Source organism: Macaca fascicularis, chromosome 6, assembly GCF_037993035.2.
Source record: "Macaca fascicularis isolate 582-1 chromosome 6, T2T-MFA8v1.1".
NCBI classification, from domain to species: domain Eukaryota; kingdom Metazoa; phylum Chordata; class Mammalia; order Primates; family Cercopithecidae; genus Macaca; species Macaca fascicularis.
The window spans coordinates 122,106,741-122,131,322 of record NC_088380.1 but is presented as its reverse complement, the minus strand read 5'-3'; the positions used below and the strand labels follow the sequence as shown (position 1 = coordinate 122,131,322).

General features: G+C 36.7%; 1 protein-coding gene across 1 annotated transcript; it reads left to right on the top strand.

The window, feature by feature from the left end:
• The first annotated feature begins 848 nt into the window (after positions 1-848).
• On the top strand, positions 849-24,582 carry FEM1C (fem-1 homolog C). The gene is made up of 3 exons (XM_005557547.4): positions 849-1,103; positions 1,951-2,684; positions 19,812-24,582. Exons 2-3 carry the CDS (start codon positions 2,141-2,143, stop codon positions 21,119-21,121), a joined length of 1,854 nt encoding a protein of 617 aa, XP_005557604.1. The 5' UTR covers positions 849-1,103; positions 1,951-2,140; the 3' UTR covers positions 21,122-24,582.

Here is a 24,582-nt window from a genome sequence, read left to right as displayed (position 1 = left end):
CAGGACTTATGGGGAACACCCTGCTTCCTTTGCAAGAGCAGGACTTATGGGTCAGGAACACCCTGTTTGGGAGCACGTAGTCCTCTACAGCCCACCAAAGTAAGGACAGAAGACTAGTGGAAGAGCCTTCATGTGTGTGAGGGTAATACTGGTCCCCGCCCAAATTTGAATTTTAGCTCCCATGATTCCCATGTGTTGTGGGAAGGACCTGGTGGGAGATAATTGAATCAAGAAGGCTGTTTCCCCCATGCCGCTCTGGTGGTAGTGAGTCTCATGAGAGCTGATTGTCTTATAAGAGGTTTCCCTTTTTGCTTGGCTCTGATTTTCTCTCTTGCCTGCTGCCATGTAAGACGTGCCTTTCCCCTTCTGGCTTGATTGTGAGGCCTCCCCAGCCGCACAGAACTCTGAGTCCATTAAAGCTTTTTTTCTTTATAAATTACCCAATCTCGGGTATGTCTTTACCAGCAGCGTGAAAACGGACTAATACACTTCCCTTCTGGGGGCTCTGAGATGGGATCGAAAGATTCCCTAAGGGAGCACCCCGAAAATCCGAGTGGAGAGGAGCCAGCGAGATCTCAGAACTCCAGCTGCCTCAGGCCGCTTTGATGGGCGCAGATCCGACCCCTCGCAGCGCCCCGCCCCCCGGCACGTTGCACGCAGGCACGTCCTTCCAGCAGCTCACGGCCCCGCCCCCGCCCCGTCGCCCCGCCCCGGCCGCAACGACCCGCCCCGCCCCTAGGCGGTTGCTGGCAGCGGCCGCCGCCCTCCCCCGGCCCAATGGCGTGGCTGCACAGTCAGTGATGTGAAGCTCTGCTCAGGCTTGTCCGGCCCCCGGCTCGCAGCCCATTACACCATCCGTCGCAGCAGTAGCTGCAGCCGCTGCAGCCCGAGCTGACTGAGAGGGCGGGAGGCAGCTCGGGTGGCGGGGCGGGGCGAACAGCGCGGCCGGATTCATTCCTGTGGGGCGCGGGGCATGGAGGAGCTGTGCGGCCGCAGGCGGAGCAGGGCGGCCCGGGCGGCGGCGGGGACAACGGTTTCCCTTTGAAGGGGACGGCCAGAGCCCGAGTGACCAGCGGCGGCGGGGAGGACTAGTCTCCGGGCAGGTAGTGGCGGCGGCGGCGGCCTGCCAGGGCTCGGGCCGGGGCCTGAGATGCCCGCGGAAGGCCTGGGCGGGAAGGAGGGCGCCGGGGGAGCCGAAGGCGGGCAGCGGGCTGGAGGCCACAGGCTTGGCCCATCGGGAGGGAGTTGTGGTCAACGGAGGAGATTGGGGAGGGGGCTGCCGTTGTCTAGAATAGGGAGAGGAGAAGGTTGTGTTGGGGCGACTGTGGTTTGAGGAACCTGCGGATCATCCCTTGGCGGGGGGTGAGGGGTGATCAAAACGGGGCGGGCGAAGTTAATGACTAAAAGGCAGGCGGATTTCCTGAGAGCCGTGAGTAGTTTTAAAGGAAAGAGAATCTTTCGGGGCAGAGTTTTGGCCTTAGCCAAGGTTTGGTGTATCCGACCTTTTTATTCCTTCTCGAAACCCGGCCTCAGTGAGGCCTTCCAGCCTGGCGCCCTTGGCCAGCTCGCCTGCAGTTGCAAGAAAGAGAAACATTTCTGAACCCGAGTCTCCTGCCTCTTGCGGTTGTACGCTCCCTGGGCGTGTGCAAAGCAAAACTAGAACAAAGCTTGGCTGGTTAGAGCTGGAGGCGAAAAAACGGGCTGCCTGTAGTGTTTAAATTTTCCACACATAGAGGAGGCTGCCTGCGACCAGAACATTTGGGTCTCGGTGTGCCCTTCTGTATTTTTCTTTACCACCTTTTCTTTGGGGGTGGGAGGTGGGGTGTGGTACGGAGTAGTGCCTGAAGTATAGGTTTTATTCCTTTCTTCCTACAGAAGTGGAAATTAAGAAGTGTTTTGCCTTCTTCTATAGAAAATTAAATGCTGCTACTTTTTTTTTTCTTTCTCTAGTTTGGTGCCCTGGTTGTCAGATGTTGGAAAGCAGTAGGACGGAACATACTGTGTGTGTTTGTGTATCCGTTCTGGGGTGCAGCAATTAACATTGAACTTTGGTTCCTGTGCCTCTTGCCTGTGTCGATAGAGTTAAACTGGAGCTCTACTTCGAAAGATAAATAAAGTACAGCCTCTCAACTGGACATAAATGGATCTAAAGACAGCAGTATTTAACGCAGCTCGGGATGGCAAACTCCGGCTTCTCACCAAATTGTTGGCAAGCAAATCCAAAGAGGAGGTTTCCTCCTTGATCTCTGAAAAAACAAATGGGGCCACGCCACTCTTGATGGCCGCCAGGTATGGGCACCTTGACATGGTAGAATTCCTCCTAGAGCAGTGCAGTGCCTCCATAGAAGTTGGGGGCTCCGTCAATTTTGATGGCGAAACCATTGAGGGGGCTCCCCCTTTATGGGCCGCTTCTGCAGCAGGACATCTGAAGGTGGTCCAGTCCTTGTTAAATCATGGAGCATCTGTCAACAACACGACTTTAACCAATTCAACTCCTCTTCGAGCTGCGTGTTTTGATGGCCATTTGGAAATAGTGAAGTACCTCGTAGAACACAAAGCTGATTTGGAAGTGTCAAACCGACATGGGCATACGTGCTTGATGATTTCATGTTACAAAGGACATAAAGAGATTGCTCAGTATTTACTTGAAAAGGGGGCAGATGTTAATAGAAAAAGTGTTAAAGGTGAGTTCAGCTTCTTTGTTTTTCTCAGCGTTTACCACTTATTTTCAGGAAGTTTGATACATAATTATAAGCACTGGTGTTGAGTAAACCCACATTGACAGACCTGTTTTGATTAGGTAAGTCTTCCAGTATGACTTTGTTGAGTGTTTCTCTGATGTTTGGTAATACATTGAAAAAATGTGATAAAAGACTTCTGTTACTCTGTTAAGCAGTATTTTCTTTCTTATTTGGAGTAACTTAAAATTCTTGGGAAATGGGTTTCCCCGAAGTTACAGATCATGTTAGTAGTAGCCGTTCTGAGCCTTTAGGCTTATACTTAATCTACTTGGGAATATGGTTAAGTGTAATACGTTTTTCTTAGCTTTTTGTTGTCTTGTTTTTTTGTTTTTTAGAACAACCTTGGAGTAGAAACCACTGTAGTTATTGAGTCATGGTCTTGTTTGTTCTAGGTAGTCATTTCACTTCTGACAGAGAAGGCTAGGCCAAACTGACCTGGAAGGATTAATATCAGTGGAAAGGAGAAAATCTGTTCCTTTATTCTATATTTGTTTGTAGTCAATAGATAATCCTTTTATAAGAACATGCATTAAATATAGCAAGACAGAAAACACATTTTTAAAACTGCTTCAATACTGAGTGTGAAAAACAAGGACTAGATTAAACAGATGTGGATTTGTTGGCTAGCAACAGTGTAAACACCTTTGTCCAGAAGAAGGGCTCCGGTTTGTGACTGTATAATTTTTGTTGATTGTAATAAACTAAAAGCAGGGAAAAGTAGTTCAGAATTTTTCTTAACCCTTAAAAGCAACTGTCTTGATAGCATAATTTTGATACATGAAAACCTTAACTTTCCTTACACCAATCTATTTATACGACAGCAAAATAATTCACTACCTACTTTTTAAAAGCTATTAAAATTTAAAAGTAGCATATAGACATGTTAAAAAAATCAAACAGTGTAAATTGGTTTACATTGTTGGTTTACATTTGAATAAAAAGTTTTATTCCTGATTTCTAGATGTCTAAGGCGCTGACAACCACTATTTACAGTTTTTTATGTGTCCTTTTAGAGCTGGTCTATGCAAATACAAGCATACTTGTCTATGTACAAGCATACCTGTTTGTGTAGCCTTCCGTCTAGTGGTTGATTACATACTTTTCTATCTTTATTTATTTTTCTAACCTTGGATGTCATTCAACTCGAACACACATACCTACCTCATTCTGTTTCATGGCTATAGAGTATTTCATTGTATGAATGTACATAATTTATCTAGTCTATTGGTTGATATTTAGGTCACATCCAGTACTTTACTAATATAAACAATGCTGCTGTGAACATTCTTGAACAAAAATGTGTCTTAGGTTCTTTTCTCACTTGTGTGAGAATAAACTGTAGTATAAATACCTGTGTTTAGAATTGCTAAATCAAATGTAAATGTATGTACATTTGCAATTGTAATAGTGTCTGCCTTTCAGAAAGGTTAAACCACACAATTACGGGGCACTGTATAGTTACTGAGCATATTTACTGTAGATAGTGTGATCTTTTATAAAAATGATACAAGATCATTGTGATTTTTCTGAATTTTTTTCCCAGAGGAAGTGTAAAAATCCCACAAAATCCCAGTACTCAGGGATAATACTTCCAAAGATACTTCTGAATTTTGTGTACCGATGTATGTATGCAGTTTTATATGCTGTTCTATAACCTGTTTTTAGCTTAATAAATGTTTAACATTACCAATTATAGCTCTTTAATTTCAATAGCTGCACACTCTTCTACTAATGGAGTTTTATGTTGCTTCCAGTTTTTCAGTATGATAAAAAATGTTTCTGTAAACATTCTTTCTGATAAGTGTTTTCATTTGTTCCTGATTATCTTTAGAGGTGGCTTGGTAGATCAAATGACAGCATGGGTTTTTTTTTTTTTTCTCCAAACAATTATTCTTTTGAAGAATGCTTGTTTTAAGACAACAAATTACTGCTGAACTAACCACGTTTGAAATCATGGCTGCTTGTTTAGGTTTGTTGAATTTTTTGTTTCTTTGTTTTGGGCTTTTTATTCATCAACTTGATGTAGAGATTATTGATAAACTCATATTTAAATCAAATTGGGATATGTTTTAAACTCCTATGCTGTTGGAGAGATGAGAACTGGTATTACTTCCCTTATATTTTTCAAAGCTTTATATACTTATGGAGATATAGTATATGAGATAACTCTAATATAAGTAGCTCATATTTTTTCAGCATTTTCTCCTGAGAAGCTGTGAACAGTATTTAACTTGATTACCTTTGAGCTCTTTCAAAAGAATGTTCCTTTTATCACCACTGTCATCTTTTTTTTTTTTTTTTTTTTTGAGACGGAGTCTCGCTCTGTCGCCCAGGCTGGAGTGCAGTGGCGCAATCTTGGCTCACTGCAAGCTCCGCCTCCCGGGTTCACGCCATTCTCCTGCCTCAGCCTCCCGAGTAGCTGGGACTACAGGCGCCCGCCCCTGCGCCCGGCTAATTTTTTCTATTTTTAGTAGAGACGGGGTTTCACCATGGTCTCGATCTCCTGACCTTGTGATCCGCCCACCTCGGCCTCCCAAAGTGCTGGGATTACAGGACCACTGTCATCTTTTAGCCTTATATGTGAGGGTATGTATGTTCTCTCTTTTGACCAAACTAATTCTAAGTCATTTTTTCCCCCAGTGTTAATATCTAATATGTATGTCTTTTAAAAAACTACATATAACATGAGAAAACAATTTCATCCCAAAAATTGTTTTCTAGTAACCTCAACTTTTTACACATACACATGCATATAGATATTGTCACTTTATGTGCAGAATTTTTACCTTTTCATGGTATCTTTTAATTTACATAGTGATTCTTCATGAATGTTGGGGGCAGATTAAAGTACATGTGCATCCTTCTCCACTCTGATCCTGAAGCTTCACTACTCATTCTCTCATTGGTTTTGGATTTTTTCCTATGGGTTAATGGTAACAAAAACAGGAACCAATTGGAACTAAGGCAGGGACACTGGAGAAGGATGTGATATAGTGGCAAGAGAGGATTTTCCCCCACTTTTTTAGCCCCATTCAAAAAGTAGAAAAGATTAATAAAACTAGAGTTAAAATAGAATAATTCCTTAGGACACTTTGTGTGTCATTCACTGGAAATGGTTCTGAGGAAAGAAAATGTCAATACATTGTGCTTGGTCTGCTTAAAGATATTTTGCATGTGACTTCTACATTCCATTACTTTTAAACAGGCGTTGATATTTGAACATATTATTTAACCTCTTTTCATTACTTTTTAACAGGCTGTTGGCATTTTGAACATGTTTTAACCTAAGGTGGAATTCACTAATTGAGAGAGCAGTAGTTGAGTCCCTCAGTGTGCCAGGCTGTTAGACTTAGGATATACAAAGAGGAATAAGACAAGATATCCAGTCCTTGATTCCCTGCTCTTGAGGAGCTCATGGTTTGATTGGAGAGACAGGTTCATAAGCAGATACTTAAACCACAGTATGGTAAGTGCAACAGTAGTGCTTTCTTCTATTAGATATTTGGAAATACCTTATCCCCAGCAACTTATAACCTGAGGGGACAATGGGTTTCTTTTCCCATGGCATTCCAAAAGGGGAGAAAATCTTTGATATATTTAGGAATACCTCTTCAGTTTAACAGTCATAGCAATTGAGTTTTGAGACAGGAGTTGTTCCTATTTAAGAATCTAGACTAAATCTGAAGTGATTAGGTGAGTCCTCGGAGCTATCACAGTGATCTCAGCGCTTCATGGTTATAGTCATCTTTGGCTTCTTTTGGTTCTTTTGTTTGTTTGTGTTTTGGGGTTGTTTTTGTTTTTGTTTTTGTTTGGACTTAGAACTTTGCAGATCCAAAGTGAAGTCCTCTTCAGTGCCACTTTAAACCCTAATTCTAACAGAAATTGAGCAGCTAAAAGTTCTTGATTCAGTACTACAGACCAATAGAAAACTGTAGGCTCAGATTTGGAGACTGGCTCCGGAAGACACTCTGTTCTCATTCATCAGTCAGTTTAGATACCCAAAATAATTAAGTAAATTGGTAATAAGGTAATTAACATGAACTTTCTGTAGGCAAGGCATTCTGTGGGACATTTTGGAGGTGATGACAAGACACGAAGTGTCACATTTTTAACTTCTGAAGGAATAGTATAAGTAATCCATGCTGTAGGATTTTAGAGCGAGTGTACTGACTAGGAATGCTTCATGGAGAAAGTAGTAGTTAAACAGGGCCTTGAATTTTGGGGTTTAGATCTACAGACAGTTTGCAGTTTAGATCTGCAGAAAGTTTGTTGGGATGTAGATCGGTAGAAGGGTTTTGGCAGTTTTGCAGGTTTAGAAAATGGCATAAGGAAAGGCACATTGAATAATATGCTTGGAGGGTCTAGGAATTGGAAAGTAGGCATATTTGAACTAAAAGGCACTCAGGGCTGGATTTTAAAGGACATTTAATCGAGGTACAGGCGTTGGATTTTATTTTTCATGCCAGTGAAAGTTTTTCAGGAGAGGACTAACTGGAGTGGTTTGTTTGCTTGCTTGTTTTTAGAGAAAACTTATCTAACTACATTCTACTACAACATTGTGACGTCTAACTGCATTCTACTACCTGGTCTTTGAGGCTAAAGACCTGTTGTTTTTATCCCATGCAATAGGAAGAGTATCTGGCCCTAAATGAGCTTGTTGAGTGGAAATGTTGGATTTAAGAGAGGAAAGATGATAAGCTCCTTGATGGCAAGCACTATGTTTTATAGGCCTTTCTGTAGGGAAATAAATACATGCATGAAGACTTGAAGTAACAAAGGAAGACAGTAGTTGGACAAAAATGAGTAGCACAGGTAGAATATAGGGGTTCAGAAAAGGGAGAAATCCATGTAGGCATGTGGCAAGGATAGCTAGCATTAAAAGGGTTTGAGAGAGCTAGTTCAGACAGATGATTTGCCTTTTCATTATGGAAATTTTCTAACTTACACAGAGAGAAGACATTGAACCACTATGTATTCATCATCTTACTTCAACGATTATCCATTTGCTAAAGTTAAAAAAAAAAGTTTCTACTTTCCTTTTGTTTTCTATAGTAATTTAAAGCAAATCCAAGGCTTTATGTTATTTCTCTCTCATAGAATAGGCATTTAGAGTATAGATGTATTTTAGTCAAGGAAATGCTAAAGAAAAATCTTATTTAATTCCCCACTGTAAATGCGCAAGAATCTCAAATGAGAAAATCTCCCTTGTAAACTAAAAGCTGTTGGTATTCAGATGACTAAGATAATGATTGCTGTCATTTTAGGTTATTTTAGTATACTTTAGTACTATGTGAGTGTTGGAAGCTTAAGTTCTCTTTTCCTTCTTGACTTTGAAAACTCTTCTCAGCTGTTGGTTACCTCAGCACACCTACTTACAGAGAAAAATAAAAGGGGGAAGGGAGGGACTTAAAATTATACTCCATAATATATCTATATTTATTTTGATTAAGCAATAATGTTTAAATAACTTTAATTAGTTGAATTCATGAACATTTTAATCCCAAATTATGAAGTTACTCTTGCAAGTTGTTCCATGTTCATTCTTTTCCCTCTTGTATCCCCTGGCACACTTTTCTGTGTCCTTGGGAAGAATTGATATCGTAGTTGGATAAACTAAGCTGTAGATGGTGTGCAAATTGAGTTCAATAGGGAAATATCCATGTGGTCCTTTGTCCCTGGAGATTGGATTTTGAACTGTGAATCCTCACAGAATTGAACAGTTTGGTGAGAATGAGTAGATCCTGAGCACTACTGCTGTTGATATTGTTGGTGGCAGTAACATGAACTGAAGATAGAAGTTATGTTTCACTTACTGGCCTTCGGATACAATGTGGTTCCTTCACTGGTTCATTTTTTATCAGATTTTCATTGATTGATTGATAAAATATGTTTGTTTGAAATAAAATTCAGGAAACCCTGGGCATCACATAGATTTATGCTGTTGAGGCATCAGGAATATATGTGATGGAAGATAGAAATGGAAGAGATAGGGAGAGACCCAGATGAAAAAGTCACATGGATGCAAATCTGATCAAAACATGTCTTCCTTCTTTTTTTTCCTCCATTTGGGAAGAGCTGTGATTGAATAGGGAGTCTGTGAACTAGAGGACAGGGAATTATAATGTTGAAGTTTTCTGTCATTTGAGTTTTGTACACATAATTAGTTGTTTTTAGTCCTCATCCCTTAGCTCCAGTGCTCTTAGCCTTGAAAATTCTACTTAACATCAAGACTCATTTCAAATGCAATTCCTCATCTTCCTCAGGTTATAAGAATGCATCTTACCTCTTTGGATGCAGATATTTTTTAGCATTTAACTTTGTCGTAAGCTCAAGGACCTTTATTGTGAAATTTCTGTTTGTTCTTTGCTCAGTGCCTTATACAAAGAATTAGTGAGAGAAGGGCACATAGTAGCCTTGGCACAATTTATCTTCTTTTTTTTAATTTCCTTTTTTTTTTTTTTGAACTTCTGTTCTTGCGTATCTCTCATGATAGACTACACATGGGGAAGAGAAACTTCTAAGCAGAGAATCCTTCTTCTAGTGCTCCTTTGATACCCTAAGTTGTTTTTTTCCTTCTATCCCTTATCCCCTCCATCAACCCATACCTATTAGTTATTTGGGGAATAAAATACTTGGAATCAGCATTATTGTGCAATTGAACCACACACCCTGTCCTCATCTTACAAGTGGACCACCTCTGTACTCAGCCCCACCCCATCTACAAAGTTGAGGAAGGAATGGGTTGGTGCCAAGCATAGTAGGCTGAAGAAAGAAAGATGAGGATTTTTTGTGTCTTTCCAAATAAATCTATTATAAGACCTTCTAATTGTGGCTTCTATCAGTCAAAACTTATACTTTCACCAAAAATACAATATTTTTATTTTAATTGGCTTTTTAAAACAGCTTTATTGAGATAAAATTCACAAAATCACTTAAAGTGTATACAATTCAGTCACTTTTTAGTATGTTCAAGGGGTTATACAACCATGAAAACTATCAGCTTTTCATCACCCCTGAATATCATTTGCAAATATTTTCTCCCATTCTGTGTTTTTTTTTTTTAATGTTTTTGATGGTGGTGTTTAGACCAATTTGGATTTTTATTCTACAAACTGATTTTTAAATAAATTTCTGTGTCACTTATATGATGTCTTGCTTAAACAAGAAAATTGTTAGGAATAGACTGCAGGATTTACTGGTGCTGTGCCTTTTACTATGCGGGAACTTTTCCATGGATGAAACTTTGTATTCTAATTGTAAAACACACCCATTCCTGCTTTGTCATATGGTTAAATTTAGAATAAAGAGGAATGATACAATTTTATTTCTGTATGGTGTAAAACAGGGCTGTGACTTAGCCCTCCATTTAAATTTATGTTCATGGCCGGGCGTGGTGGCTCAAGCCTGTAATCCCAGCACTTTGGGAGGCCGAGGCGGGCGGATCACAAGGTCAGGAGATCGAGACCATCCTGGCTAACACCGTGAAACCCCGTCTCTACTAAAAAAATACAAAAAACTAGCCAGGCGTGGTGGTGGGCGCCTGTAGTCCCAGCTACTTGGGAGGCTGAGGCAGGAGAATGGCGTGAACCCGGGGGGCGGAGCTTGCAGTGAGCTGAGATCCGGCCACTGCACTCCAGCCTGGGGCACAGAGCAAGACTCCGTCTCAAAAAAAAAAAAAAAAAAAAAAAAAATTTATGTTCATATGACTTGATATTGCTATTAGATATATGAGCTATGTGGCAGGTATCCATTTAGCAAACAAGAAAATAAGATTCTTTCTCTATTTTCTTGCTACTGTAGGACCAGCAGCATAGGTATCACTTGGATCCAGCCCAGATGATCTGAATCAAAATCTGCATTTTATTATGATTCTCTGGTGATTTTATACATGAAAGTTTGAGAAGCACAGCTTTATTTGACTTATTCTAAACACACACACAAAGCTTGAAATACATGAGGAATTTACAAACAGCAGAATCTACCAAGTTGTTATTGCTAGAAAAAGCAATTTAAATTAAAGACATTTTGTGTTTGTTAAATGTGTTGCAGTCCTTAGGAGGACATTTTTGTTTTTTTAAAAAGAGCAGTAAATTCTGTCTACTCCATGAGGGTGGTTTAGCAACTGACTTCATCCTGGTGAATCTTGGTAATTTTATCCAAATTGAGATATTTATATGTTATGTTGAAGCTCTTTTATGATTTAGGTGGTTGGTTGGTAACAATCACTGGCCCTTGTCAAACTCAAAACATTTGGTTTGGACCCAGATAATTCTTAGACCTCTAACTAGTTCTTTCTCAAAATACAGCTATGTTTTTGGGTTACCTAATTTGAAAAAAATATTGATTCTATTCCTAGGCACCTAAGCTTCACAGTTGAACATGAATTTTTAATGTCTTACTCACCTGCTATTAAAAGATTACAGGTGTCTTTAAAATTAACAGCAGTGAAGATTGGCACTTCAGATGCTTCTTGAGGAATACTACCATCCTTTAATGCATGAGCACTTACCATAGTTTCCTGACCTTAATATTCATCCCAGAAGCATCCCAGTGAAAATGGCACTTTTCATTCTTCCAGATTTTCTTAGCATTGTTTTTGTGTTAAATTATGAATTTGAAAATTAATATATTTGTATCATACTATTTTAGCTTTCTAGAGAAATGCTTTAACAGAATTAATACTTAATGTTGTGCCATTAACCTGATTTCTAAGAAATGCCTATATTTAACAAACATGTCTTTTGAGAAATCATGAAAATTTTTTTTTTTATGAATTCAGTGCCAGAATATTTTTTTTCTCCAAATGAACTTTTTCTTAGGCATTGAGAATTGTTTAATATAATGTGTTTTTCTTTTTCTGTTCTTTTTTTTTTTCTTTAGCCAAAGGTAAATTCATTAAATTTCATTGGTGCATATCCTTAATTTCATCTCAGATGCCTGGTAATATTTACTTTTGAACTTTGTGTTGTTTTATTTTTCATTGTCTTTCTCATTCTGAGAATTCAAAAAGAAGACAAGATGTGGAGATGGAAAATCTTTGGGAAGTACGATCACTGTATTATGGGAATGTTTTTAAAGGGCCTATGTAATCCAGGGGAAATTCTTGAGCTGAATCTATAGTACTTGGCATGTATTGTTATGCACCAAAACTTCAAAATCAATTATGTTACCTAGCAAAAAAGAAAATATGATTTTAATGATCTTTGGCATGTTAACAGCACGTACTAGTTACAAGACCCTGGTAACTCACTTTTTAAATTTGGCTTGTTATACTTTTTCACAAAAAATTACATTTAATAATTACAGCATATCTAATACTTGAAACAACTGACATAGCAAAATATTTACAGTCAATTTTACAAACAACTGGTTATCATTTTGTATAGTGCTTATACATAGAAAGCCAGATTAATCTCAGAAACTGAAACATAGATATGTCATGAAAGAAAATAAAGTTTATAAACAGATATGAGAAAATATTCTGTTTACCAAGGAATAGAGGTAATATAAATTAAAAAGTTAATTTCAGTCGTAGAAAGAATACTATAAAGTGGAACTTTAAACAGTTGTTATAATCCCGTTGGTAGTGAATTGAAAATGTGTATTAAGCCAACACACATTTTTGATTCTATTTTAGCTAAGCATTAATTTTTTTTGTCATTTGTTTATTGACTTATTTACATGCAATAAAATTCATACTTTTTTGTGTACAGTACTGTAATTTTTGACAAACATATACTACTCATTTATTAAAGGTAAGAACAAAAATGTCCTTCATGCTCCTTTGCATTAAACCCCTCTCCCAGCCCCTAGCCCTTGCCAATCACTGCTTTGTTATCTGTCCTTATAGTTTTTTAGGCATTAATTTTAATAGTAAAAATTCTGAAGCAGTGCAGATGTCCATCAACAGGGAAATGTTGATGTAAAGTATGACATGTTCCCTTGCTTGAACTTTCACCATAAAACCATTAAGAAGGATTATGTAGAATCTGTGTAGTTACAGAAACTATGCAGATGATGTAATAACACATGATGGAATGCCCAAGATGTAGGTGAAAAGCAGGAAACAGTTATATATATACTGATTATAACTTTGTCAAAACATACTATATAAAAAGATTTGGAGAAATGACACAAAAGTTATAATTGATTTAAGATCATGCTTTTTTTTTTTTCTTTTGCCTCTGTTTTCTAAGCTGTAAGTAATGCTCTAGGCTATAATTTAAAAACTTACCTTTAGGGCCTTCCAGGGCAGAACAGTGTAGTGGTTATACACTTAACCTGTTAGAGTAATTAAAAAGATCTCCTTCTAGGATATAACTTTTTGAACTTATTTTGTTTGCAAAAGCTAAGATTGAATTACTTTTTATGATATCAAATATTAAAAATTTAGAATCTACCTTATCTTTAACAGTGTGCTAATTGCTTCTGGGATATAAAAGAAATATAATACAGGATCCGTGTACTTTAAGAATAGACTGTTTAGGTAAGGACTTATTTGTGAAGCAGTAGCATTATACTATTATAAGGTATTATAATAGTAGCTATGTGAATAATTATTAGGATGATTCGTATATTTATTCACCAGGTATTCTCACAATGATAAAATCGATATGATACAACCAAGAAAACCTCTTTAAGCAGTTGAAATTTCTAGTGAAATTTGAAGTACAAGAAGTTAAAATGGTAAAGAAGGAAGTGCATTATAGAAAAATCAAGAACAGAGGCATAGAGGTAGAAGTGAACAGGGCTGTTTGTTCCTGGTGCTGGGAGAAGTACTTAGGATCGAATAATGTGAAGCATAAGCAGAATTTCTGCCTTGTGTGTGGGAGATGCAGACAGTGTCTTCTGGGGTTAGAGCAGGTTTGGCAAACTATGACCCAGGGTTCAAATCCAGCCCACCCCATTTCAGTACTGCCTGAGAGCTGAGAAAGGTTTTTACTTTTTTGTAATGGTTGAGAAAGACATCAAATGAAAAATATTTTATGACACATGAAAATTACATGAAAATCAAATTTTGGAGTACATAAGTAAAAGTTTTGTTGGAAAACAGACATGTCCATTAATTTAACATACTACCATAGCATATTTCATGGTACTTGGCAGAGTTTAGTGGTTACAACAGAGACCTTATGGCCTGGAAACCTAAAATGCTATCTGGCCTTTTACTGGAAAAGTTTGCCAGTCCCTTAGTTAAATGCACAGTGAATCATTCATTCCGGAGATAATGAGAAATGAAGTTAAAGAGATAAGGTAGGGAAATATTTGTTAGTCTTTTAAAATCCATATCCCTGAATATCCAATATTAAATTTTACTTTATACAATGTTTTCTGAAACTATAGATTTCTTCCTCATTGCTCTCTCCACATAGATAGTGCTTTTGAGAATCAATGATGTAGAATTTTGAAGGCCGTCTCAAAGATTGTCTGCTTTTCCTTAGAGGAAGTGTGAAAGCTTTCTGAGTTGGAAAGTGATGTGACTGGTTGAAGTTCTATTAGGAGGTTTGGTTTTATATTAGATATAATTTATTCACTGAGGTTTAATATGACTGGCATTTAAAATATGACCTTAGAAATGAGTAGTACACTGAATTGGCAGTTGGGAGACAGGAGTTTATATTTTCCCACTAAATTCTCTTTTCTATTTGCATGTAGAATGAGTTTATCATCTCTACCTTGCAAAGTTATTAATATAAGATTAAAAGGGGGCAACAGTTAAATAAAATGTAGGAATATAAAAAAATGCTATATTCGCATACTTGTCCCTTTTTTTCATTAATTTTTTTTTACTGTTTGCTTTTACTTTCTCTAATTTACTGTTTTTTCTTGTAACTTCTTTATATAGAAACTTAGCTATTTTTTAAGCCTTTCTTTTTATCTAATTTGTTATTTAGTGTTTTTATTACCATCCAGTTAAAAATATTTTCTGATTTTCATTGGGCTTGCTTCTTTGACCAACGAATTATTTAGAAGAGTATTAATAATTCAAATAGGTTTTTCTAGTTATCTTTTTGTTTTGGATATCTAACTTCATTCGTAAGTGGACTTAGAACATACTCAATGACTTCAGTCCCTTGACAGTTGTCGAGACTTGCCTTATGGCTGAGAATATGGTCAGTATTTGGACATGCTCCCTGTATCCCTGGGGGCAAAATTGTTTTCTATGGTTATTGATTGCCATGTTCTTTTATTTATGCCAGTTAAATGAAGTTTGTAATGTTCAAATCTTTGTCCTTGCTGGTTTTGGTCTTCTAAGCTGAGAAAGATATGATTAGATGTACTAATGTTTGCAGATTTGTTTGCTTTCCTAGTAGTTCTGTCGATTTTTACTTTATGTAACTTAATTCTATGTTATTAGGTGGAAAGTTTAGAATTGTATCTGTATATTTTGAATTTTTTAACATAAAATATTTCCTTTTGTTGCTAATTATGTATTTTGCATGAAAGTCTACTTTCATATTTTAATATCAGACAGCTTCTTAATATTTAGTTTTTGCAAAGGGTATTTTTTTTCCCAACCTTTCATTTCTGAAGATCATTTTCTACCCATATATTTAAGGTGTGTCTTGTGGGCAGTGTGTCTTGAGTTTTCTTTGTATCTTCAGTCTGACAGTTTTTGTCTTTTAAGTTTTTGTCTTTTCTTTGTATCCTCAGTCTGACACTTTCTTTTAAATGTTTAAATTAAACATTTAGTTTACTTACATTTAATGTAATTACTGATATTTTTGGATTTTCATCTCCTGGGTACTTTTCTGAAATTTATTTGCCCTGCCTGTTTTGTATTCCTTGGTCTTTTTTGCCACCTTTTGGATTATTATTTCAATTTTTTCTCTATGTTAGAGAAAATATAGTTATGTGCATGCCCTCTATTATTTTAGTAGTTATTCTAGGTAGCATTACTTTGACTTATCAAAGGCTAACATAAATTTCTAATTTTATATCTTTACAATAAAAAGATCTTAGAACATGGTAACACCAATTACTCTCCTTACTGTCATGGTATTGCTGTCAAATGTTTCATTTCTATGTATGTATTTCAAGCCCTACAATATATTATTATTTTTAAAATCAATATTTATTTAGATACACTCACAAATTTACCCTTTTTGTTGATGTTTTTGCCTATATCTCCAGGCTTCCATGTGGCTCATCTTCCTTCTGCCTAAAGAACACCATATAGTATTTAGATCTGCTGGTAATAAATATCTTAATTTTTTCCGTTTCATTTCTTTCTCTCCTGAAAGGGTTCTTTATTTGACATTTATTCTTGATACGGGTATAGAATTCTAAGTTGGCAGTTACTTTTCTTTCGTGCTTTTAAATACCATTTCATGTCTCCTAGCTTCTGTTGTTCCTGATGAAAACTTTGCTATAAGATTGTTGCTCTTTTATAGGTAATTTCCATTCATTCTCTTGTTTTAAGATTTTTCTCTTTGTCCTTAGTTTTCAGCAGTTTTGCTGCGTTGTATGTCAATGTGTTTTTCTTTTTATTTATCCTTCTTGGAGTTTGCAAAACCTACTGAATTTGCAGTTTAAGCTTTCATCAGCTTCTGAAAATTCTTGGGCTTTATCTTTTCTTAAATATTGCTTTGGGACCCATTTTCTTCCTCTTGAATTCTGGTTTTGAGTATGTTAACAATCTTCTGACATTGTTCCCTCTTTCTCTTACAGTCTCCATCTTTTCTGTTCTTTTACCACTCCCTGCTTCTTTCTGTATATTTTCATCTGACTTATCTTCCAGTTACTAATTTTCTATTCAGCTGTGTGTAAATACACTTTTAAAGCCACCCACTGAGTTTTTCAGTTCTAGAATGTCTACTTGAATTTTCAGTTTCCAGTTTTCTGTTGAATTCCCAATTTTAAAAAATCTCCTTGAATATGCTAAGCATAGCTATTATTTAAAAATCTGTATTGATAAACTGCACTATCTGGGTCTCCTGGTGGGCTTTTCTGTCAGCTCTTTATTTCTGTTGTTTTTTATGTTATGGTTCCTTATTTTCTTTTCATTATTTTTGATTGGATACCAAGCATTACATATGAAAAATATAAATAATTTGAACCCTACTATGATAATATCTTCCTCTAAATAGTATTTATATTTGCTTCTGGCTTTTAATTATGTATACTAGCAATCCTGGATTATTTTAATTCAATAATGAGATGATCTTAAATTAGATTTAAGTTTTTGTGATAGCTAGTCTATTTGCAGTTAACTTTAACTCCCTAGGGTTAAAGTTGGAGCTTTAACCCAAAGTGTGGGGAATTTTCTAAGTTCCTTTCTGAGCAGGCTGTAGGCTCCATTTTTCCCCTCTATCCCTGCAAGGCTGTCAGAAGTTCTGCTCAGTTAGTTATTCAACTAGCTCTTCCAGAGTTGGTGGAGGCCATTGTGGGAAAGCTGCCTCAAGTTCTGGACTTGACCTCTCTAGTTTTTTCTTCTTCTGCATATTGTACCCTTGTTATGTCTTATCCTGTCAAGCAGATTTTTAAAAATACATTTTTCAGCTTTTTTAGTTGTTAGTGGGAGGATGATCACGTTACAGGTGTCTCTGCCATTACTAGATGTGAAAGTCTTCCTTATTGTTTTTTTAAAGCTACTTTTTTTCTCCTGGTATGTGGGTGTATTCAGAATAAATATATTTTGTATTTTTTCAATAAATATAGAAATATAGTTCATTAAATTGGCTTTTGCTACCTCTTTTTTTTTTTTTTTTTTTTTTTCCCAGAGGCGAAGTCTCGCTTTGTCACCAGGCTGGAGTGCAGTGACGCGATTTCCGCTTACTGCAACCTCCGCCTCCCAGGTTCAAGCGATTCTCCTGCCTCAGCCTCCCAAGTAGCTGGGACTACAGGCATGTGCCACCACGCCCAGCTAATTTTCATGTTTTTAGTAGAGACAGGGTTTCACCATGTTGGCCAGGATGGTCTTGATCTCTTGACCTCGTAATCTGCCTACCTCGGCCTCCCAAAGTGCTGGGATTACAGGCATGAGCTACTGCGGTTGGCCAGCTTTTGCTACATTTTATTCTTGATTTTGTGCTACTCTGAATAGAGAAAAGTGCCATCTAAGCCATTTCTTTATATTCAGATTTCTCTTATATTGCCTATTTCTTAGAAAAACATGGGGAATAGTAGGGGTCCTCAATACAAAAGAGTGTTTAAAATATACTTGGTATAGTAGTCATGTTTAATTGAAATTATTTTAAACAAATGAACATCGATAGTCAGAAGGTCTGGGCTCTTTCAGTGCTTGGTTAGCTTACTCATTGTTAAAACATTTTATCAAAAACATTGTAGACCATTGAAACCTTGGGTCAGAATAATTATATAGTCCTTGTAGATATCATAGAAGACTAAACAGGATAAACTTGTGGAAGGACTCAATTTTTCATGTAATAACTTGTTTTTTTCTAACTTTAGTTACAAAGCAGATTTATTTGAAGTATTCAGGTTTAAAATACTTTCTGGTACACATGCTGTGTTGGGCATTCCCAAAGCTACCCCCGTATTTGGAGGTAACTCACCATACAACTGTACTTATAGGTAAGATTTATTACTGTAACGTCATAAGGACATGCAACTGAATTATGAGGGGTAAAGGTGCAGGTGAGGTATAGAGAAATCTTTAGGTGTTTTTATGCTTTGTTCCTCTCGTGAGGGGTCACATAGAGCATATTCTTCCCCAGTAATGTAAATACATATGTGTCTGTTTCTACCAAGGGAAACCCATGACAGACCCAGTGCTAAAGGTTTTTATTGGGGGGTGGTCATGTAGGTACCCTTTGCCTAGCTCATACCCAAAATTTTAGACTCCCAGAAAGAAACCAGACATTCAGCATAAACTGCATTGTTCATACAAACAGTTTAGGTACGGTGAGACACCCTTATCATTTAGGGAAAGTTTTAGATCAGTAGAGAGAACTGTTTACCAGCCAGGTTCCCAGCTACCAGCCAAAAGTCCAACTTTGCAAGAAGGTCTTTCTAAGGATAGCAGTCTCAGCCTGCCATGCTACCTCTTTTCTACAGACATGCCTAAAATGACTGACTGTTTAAATTTTATGTAAACATTGTATGTAAATAGCAGAGATCAGCATGATAATTCCTATTATGACGATTAGTAAAATGTTTATCATTAAACTTAGCTGAAATACCTGGTGTTTCTGATCTCTTAATATGTTTCATACAGGCTTTTACTAATGTGCCAGTGCCGGTTGTCAGTTTTAATCTGTGTGTGGGAAGAAAAGGACAGTGTTAGAACATTTAGTACAGCTATAAAGAATGTTTAAAAAGTTAAATTATAATAGGAAATAATCCATTATGAAAGGACACTTCAGATATCTCCTTTTAATGTTCATATTGAACCACCCACATATTTTTTAGATTCCGTGGATTTGTTTTTCTTATGAGAGCTTTTTGGGGAAAGTCCTTTGTTACCAAGAATTTTGTCTAAGATAGTTGAAATTAACTTGGCAATCAGAAATAAATATTGAAAAAATAATTTCTGAGTCAAAATGAAGAATCTTAGATATATTAAAGACCAGTCTGGCCGGGCATGGTGGCTCATACCTGCAATCCCAGCACTTTGGGAGACTGAGGCAGGAGCATTGCTTGAGTCCAGGAGTTTAAAACCAGCCTGGGCAACATAGCAAGACCTGGTCTCTAAAGAAAAAAAAAGACCAATTCCTTGTTTATAAATGTGGAAACTGACTTGGAAGTTAAGTGACTTGTCAGTAAAATGGTGAATAGCTGGTTATTTGTATTCTATCCATTTTTAGGTCATAAAATATGCACTTTAAACCATTAATGAAAAATACCAAGAGACCATGGATTAGTCTGAATTTCTTCTGGTGACCTTGGATGTCTTTTTATGACTAATTTGGTCATGTCATTTATTCAACAAGTTTAGTATCAGACACTAGTTTTAGGTATTGGGGGAAATTTTTTTTCTTGTCTGTAAACCAAGTATGTCTTACTTAGGAGCTTAAAGCTGCCTGCTTTTTAGGTTCTAAAGTGCATATACATATTACATTTTATTTTGGTCCCTCAATGTATGTTATTTCTTTTTTTCTCTCTAAGGTAATACTGCATTGCATGATTGTGCAGAATCTGGAAGTTTGGACATCATGAAGATGCTTCTTATGTATTGTGCCAAGATGGAAAAGGATGGTTATGGAATGACTCCCCTTCTCTCGGCAAGTGTGACAGGTCACACAAATATTGTGGATTTTCTGACACACCATGCACAGACCAGCAAGACAGAACGTATTAATGCACTAGAGCTTCTGGGAGCTACATTTGTAGACAAAAAAAGAGATCTGCTTGGGGCTTTGAAATACTGGAAAAAGGCAATGAACATGAGGTACAGTGATAGAACTAATATTATTAGTAAACCAGTGCCACAGACACTAATAATGGCTTATGATTATGCCAAGGAGGTGAACAGTGCGGAAGAGCTAGAAGGTCTTATTGCTGATCCTGATGAGATGAGAATGCAGGCACTATTAATCAGAGAACGTATTCTTGGTCCTTCTCATCCTGATACCTCTTACTATATTAGATATAGAGGCGCTGTCTATGCAGACTCTGGAAATTTCAAACGATGCATCAACCTATGGAAGTATGCTTTGGATATGCAGCAGAGCAATTTGGATCCTTTAAGCCCAATGACCGCCAGCAGCTTATTATCTTTTGCAGAACTATTCTCCTTTATGCTACAGGATAGGGCTAAAGGCCTGCTGGGTACTACTGTTACATTTGATGATCTTATGGGCATACTTTGCAAAAGCGTCCTTGAAATAGAGCGAGCTATCAAACAAACTCAGTGTCCAGCTGACCCATTACAGTTAAATAAGGCCCTTTCTATTATTTTGCACTTAATTTGCTTGTTAGAGAAAGTTCCTTGTACTCTAGAACAGGACCATTTCAAAAAGCAGACTATATACAGGTTTCTTAAGCTGCATCCAAGGGGAAAGAATAACTTCAGCCCTCTTCATCTGGCTGTGGACAAGAATACTACATGTGTAGGGCGGTACCCTGTTTGTAAATTTCCATCTCTACAAGTTACTGCGATACTGATAGAATGTGGTGCTGATGTGAACGTCAGAGACTCGGATGACAACAGTCCCCTACATATCGCTGCTCTTAACAATCATCCAGACATCATGAATCTCCTTATTAAATCAGGTGCACATTTTGATGCCACAAACTTGCACAAACAAACTGCTAGTGACTTGCTGGATGAGAAGGAAATAGCTAAAAATTTGATCCAGCCTATAAATCATACCACATTGCAGTGTCTTGCTGCTCGTGTCATAGTGAATCATAGAATATATTATAAAGGGCATATCCCAGAAAAGCTAGAGACCTTTGTTTCCCTTCATAGATGATAACTTGACTGTATTTTAGCACTGTTAAAGCACGAATTGGTAACAGTTGTTTCATAAATGAGCACTGTTGTGATAACACCAGCATTCATTTAGCTTGATTGATATCATCGTGCTCTCATTGGCTAAAGCATTATAAGCATCAAATTTACAACATTGGTTTCCCAGTATTTAATATAAATATACCATAATATATTGTTTGTGAATTATTGAGAAATGTAACATTCAAATTTCTAAAATTGTCTGCCAAAGGCTTATTCATTCTGGTTTTGTTTGCTGTTGGGTGTTTGCGGCAGAGTTAACCATTTTTCCATGGTGTCTCTATACTTTACTGGTTTGTGAATTTTATACAATTGAAAGTCTTTTTTCCTTGCTGCTTTCTTCTCTTCTCAAGTTTCCCCCGTTTCTACTTTATTTTTTGTTCTAACCATTTCTACTACAGTTTTCTCCTTATGGACCCATGCTAGGTTGTACAAACTTTAAGGACTTGTTACCATTTGCAGTTACCATAAGTGCTTTATCTTCTCTATGCACAGGCTTCAACTTGACTGTTGTATGTTAGCATATTTTCTATGCAGCAGTTGGTCAACTTCAACTCAAAACACTGTTTTCTTATGTTTGTTACAAAGTTAATTTTTTGAAAGTACTCTGTAGCATGACAATTTTTAGACCTGCAGGTTAGCTATTTTAGCTCAAGCTTTTTTGTTTGTTTTTTTCTTCATTTTCTTCACATCTGAGGTTTCTTTCTCTAATCCACTGAAATTATTGTGTGCTAAATTTGGGAAACAGATCTATTCTAACTCATTAACCCAGTTGAAATTTAGGTCTGTCATCTTAATATATCATGCAGTAAAAGGAAGAATCTTTTTAAAGTGACCCACCTTTCATGCTGCTCCAGCATTGTCCTGCTTGTGCTGATGGTGTGATTAGGTGTAGAGAATTTGCTTAAATTTAACTTCAAAGTCTATCACACAGCTTAATGAGTCACATTGAAATATTCAGTAATTGAACTGCAAATCACTTTTAGTTACAAAAAGAGCTAAAGCATGTCAGTGGCATGATGCTTGCCAAGCCAGATCTAGGCATCTAGGATAATTAAGGTATTTTAGTACGCAATTTACTGCCATAATATCAAAGGTCAGTAACAGTGTTCTTTCTTTCTTCAAGCTTACGTATACCTTTAAAGATAACTTGCATGAATTACTTTGATTATTTTGGTCTCAATTATTTGTCACCCTAGTTAAACATGAAAGGTTGCAGTGCTTCCTGTTCCCTTACTGGAAGTTAGCTTTTTCTTTTCTCTTCCTTTCTTCCTTCCTTTCTCTCTCTCTCTCTCTCTCTCTCCCCCCCCCCCACTCCTTTCTTTCTCTTTCTCTCTCTCTCTCTCTTTCTCTCTCTCTCTCTTTCTCTTACAGATTTGCTAATGCCACAGAAAGGGCTCTTTTAACTTAAGATAAGTGAAAAGTACGAAAAAAGATTCAGGTAATTATCATTCAGCACTTTATTGTAATTCAGAATAAAATTTATGATGGCATATTTGCCCTGCATATGTCTTAATGAAGTTGTTCTGAATAAAAAGCTTCTTATTGATTTGAGAAAAACTCAGTTTACCTGTGAGTTTAATGAGCTGGATCACTCACTTGGATTTTTGTGTTGACATTTTATTCTGAGGGTTGATGTTACACTATTTAAGGCGTCATCAATGCAAACAGTCACATTAGGTTTGTCGTCATCTTTAGTTAGTAAAAACCTTGTAATGAAGAGTAGTAAATAAGAGAACGTTAGACTTTTTGGTTAAATAATTGAGGTTTAATTTTTTACTCATTTGCTTGATATTCTTACTCATTTGCTTGGTTGTAAATTTGATTTCACCATTAAGAAAAGCTAAATTGCATATAAATGAATGCTCTCAAACCTTTTGATGAAGAGGTTTTACTATCTCTTATTGTGGGAAAATTTGATGAAATATTTGAACTGTCACACGTATTAAGAATACTTTGTGATTTAAACCAATATTCTAGAAATATCAAATGTCAGTATTTTGAAATCATCTGCCTCTAACTTTGTGGTATAAGAATTATATATCAATAAGCTATTATTTTTATAAAGGAAAACTTTGCCATTATAGTAAATTACATTAGTTGATCTCGATAATTTGAAGATAAAAGATGACAATTGGATTTTTAATTGATTTAGTATTTCCTCCTCCTCTTTGGGGGCTGGGTGGGAGGGCTTATATGCTCTTAGAGTGAGGCACATCTCACTGTTTTGCAGCTGAATTTGAATTTTGCAACTTCTGTGTAAAGTAAGGATTTCTTTAAATAGCATTTTTGCACCACTAAAAATAGATAACTGAGAACTCAGTCTTGATAACTGAAATGACTTATTTCACTTAGAATACATTTCTCCCTTCTCTGCCATCTCCACAAATGCCATTGGGAGGTTTTGAAAAACCAGTTCGTTTAATAGCTCAAAATTGTCCCTGATTTTATTTTCTTTTAGGGAAAATTGTTTCATAAATGTGACACTGATAAAGCCTTTGTCAGAAAGTATTCTCAAAATTATGAGATGGATTATAATAAAATACTTAAATTTGTGTTATTTTTTGAACCACAAATGAGTACACTTAATAATGAACCAATTATACTCGTGTGAGTCTAACTAAACTGTACACTGTAGCATGGTGTTATTGACTGGAGTTAATGTGTAAAGTTATTAACATTTCTATGAAAATACCCTTTTGGGGCCTCCTGAATTTTAGATGTTCCACTGTTTTGATCATTCCTGTAAAAGAAATGGTCATTTTACTCAGATGCCAGTCTACTTTATAAAGACAAGTGGATTATAGACTTTAAAAAGTCATTTTTCTTATTCATAAATCTGACAGGCGTAAACTCAAATCAAAGATAATTTGGTGCCCGTTATGAATTTGAAGTTCAGTGATAGCTCACTTGTAAAGTGACTACCTGAATGTGTATAGAGACCCCGGTCTACTATGATTTGGGAAAATTGTTTAGGTTATATGGGAAAAGTAGCTCTTTAAAAATCATATTGCCCAACAGAAACCTTAGGCTGAATTTACAGGTATGATAATTTTTGTAATTAATTTTCTTAGAATTGTGCAGGCTGGATGAGATAATAACATACTCTTTTACACTGTAACAGCAGCATTATTGCCTAGAACTTTAACCATTTTAGGGTTAGATACTAAGGAAACAAACTAATTGGTCATCATCATTTTCTTTTTCTCTTTTTCTTTTCTTGTGTGTGTGTGTGTTGTTTTTTTTTTTTTTGCCCTTCTGTATCACTAAACAACTAGTTTCCCTCCCTTTTGTCAGTTCCCATTGTGTGTTTTTTCAAAAGAAGTACTGTATTCGGATGCCAGCTAATAAATTGTCACACAATGGAAAATCATATGCCACAACATTCATTGTAAGGTTTAATAAAATTAAATTTGCACCAAA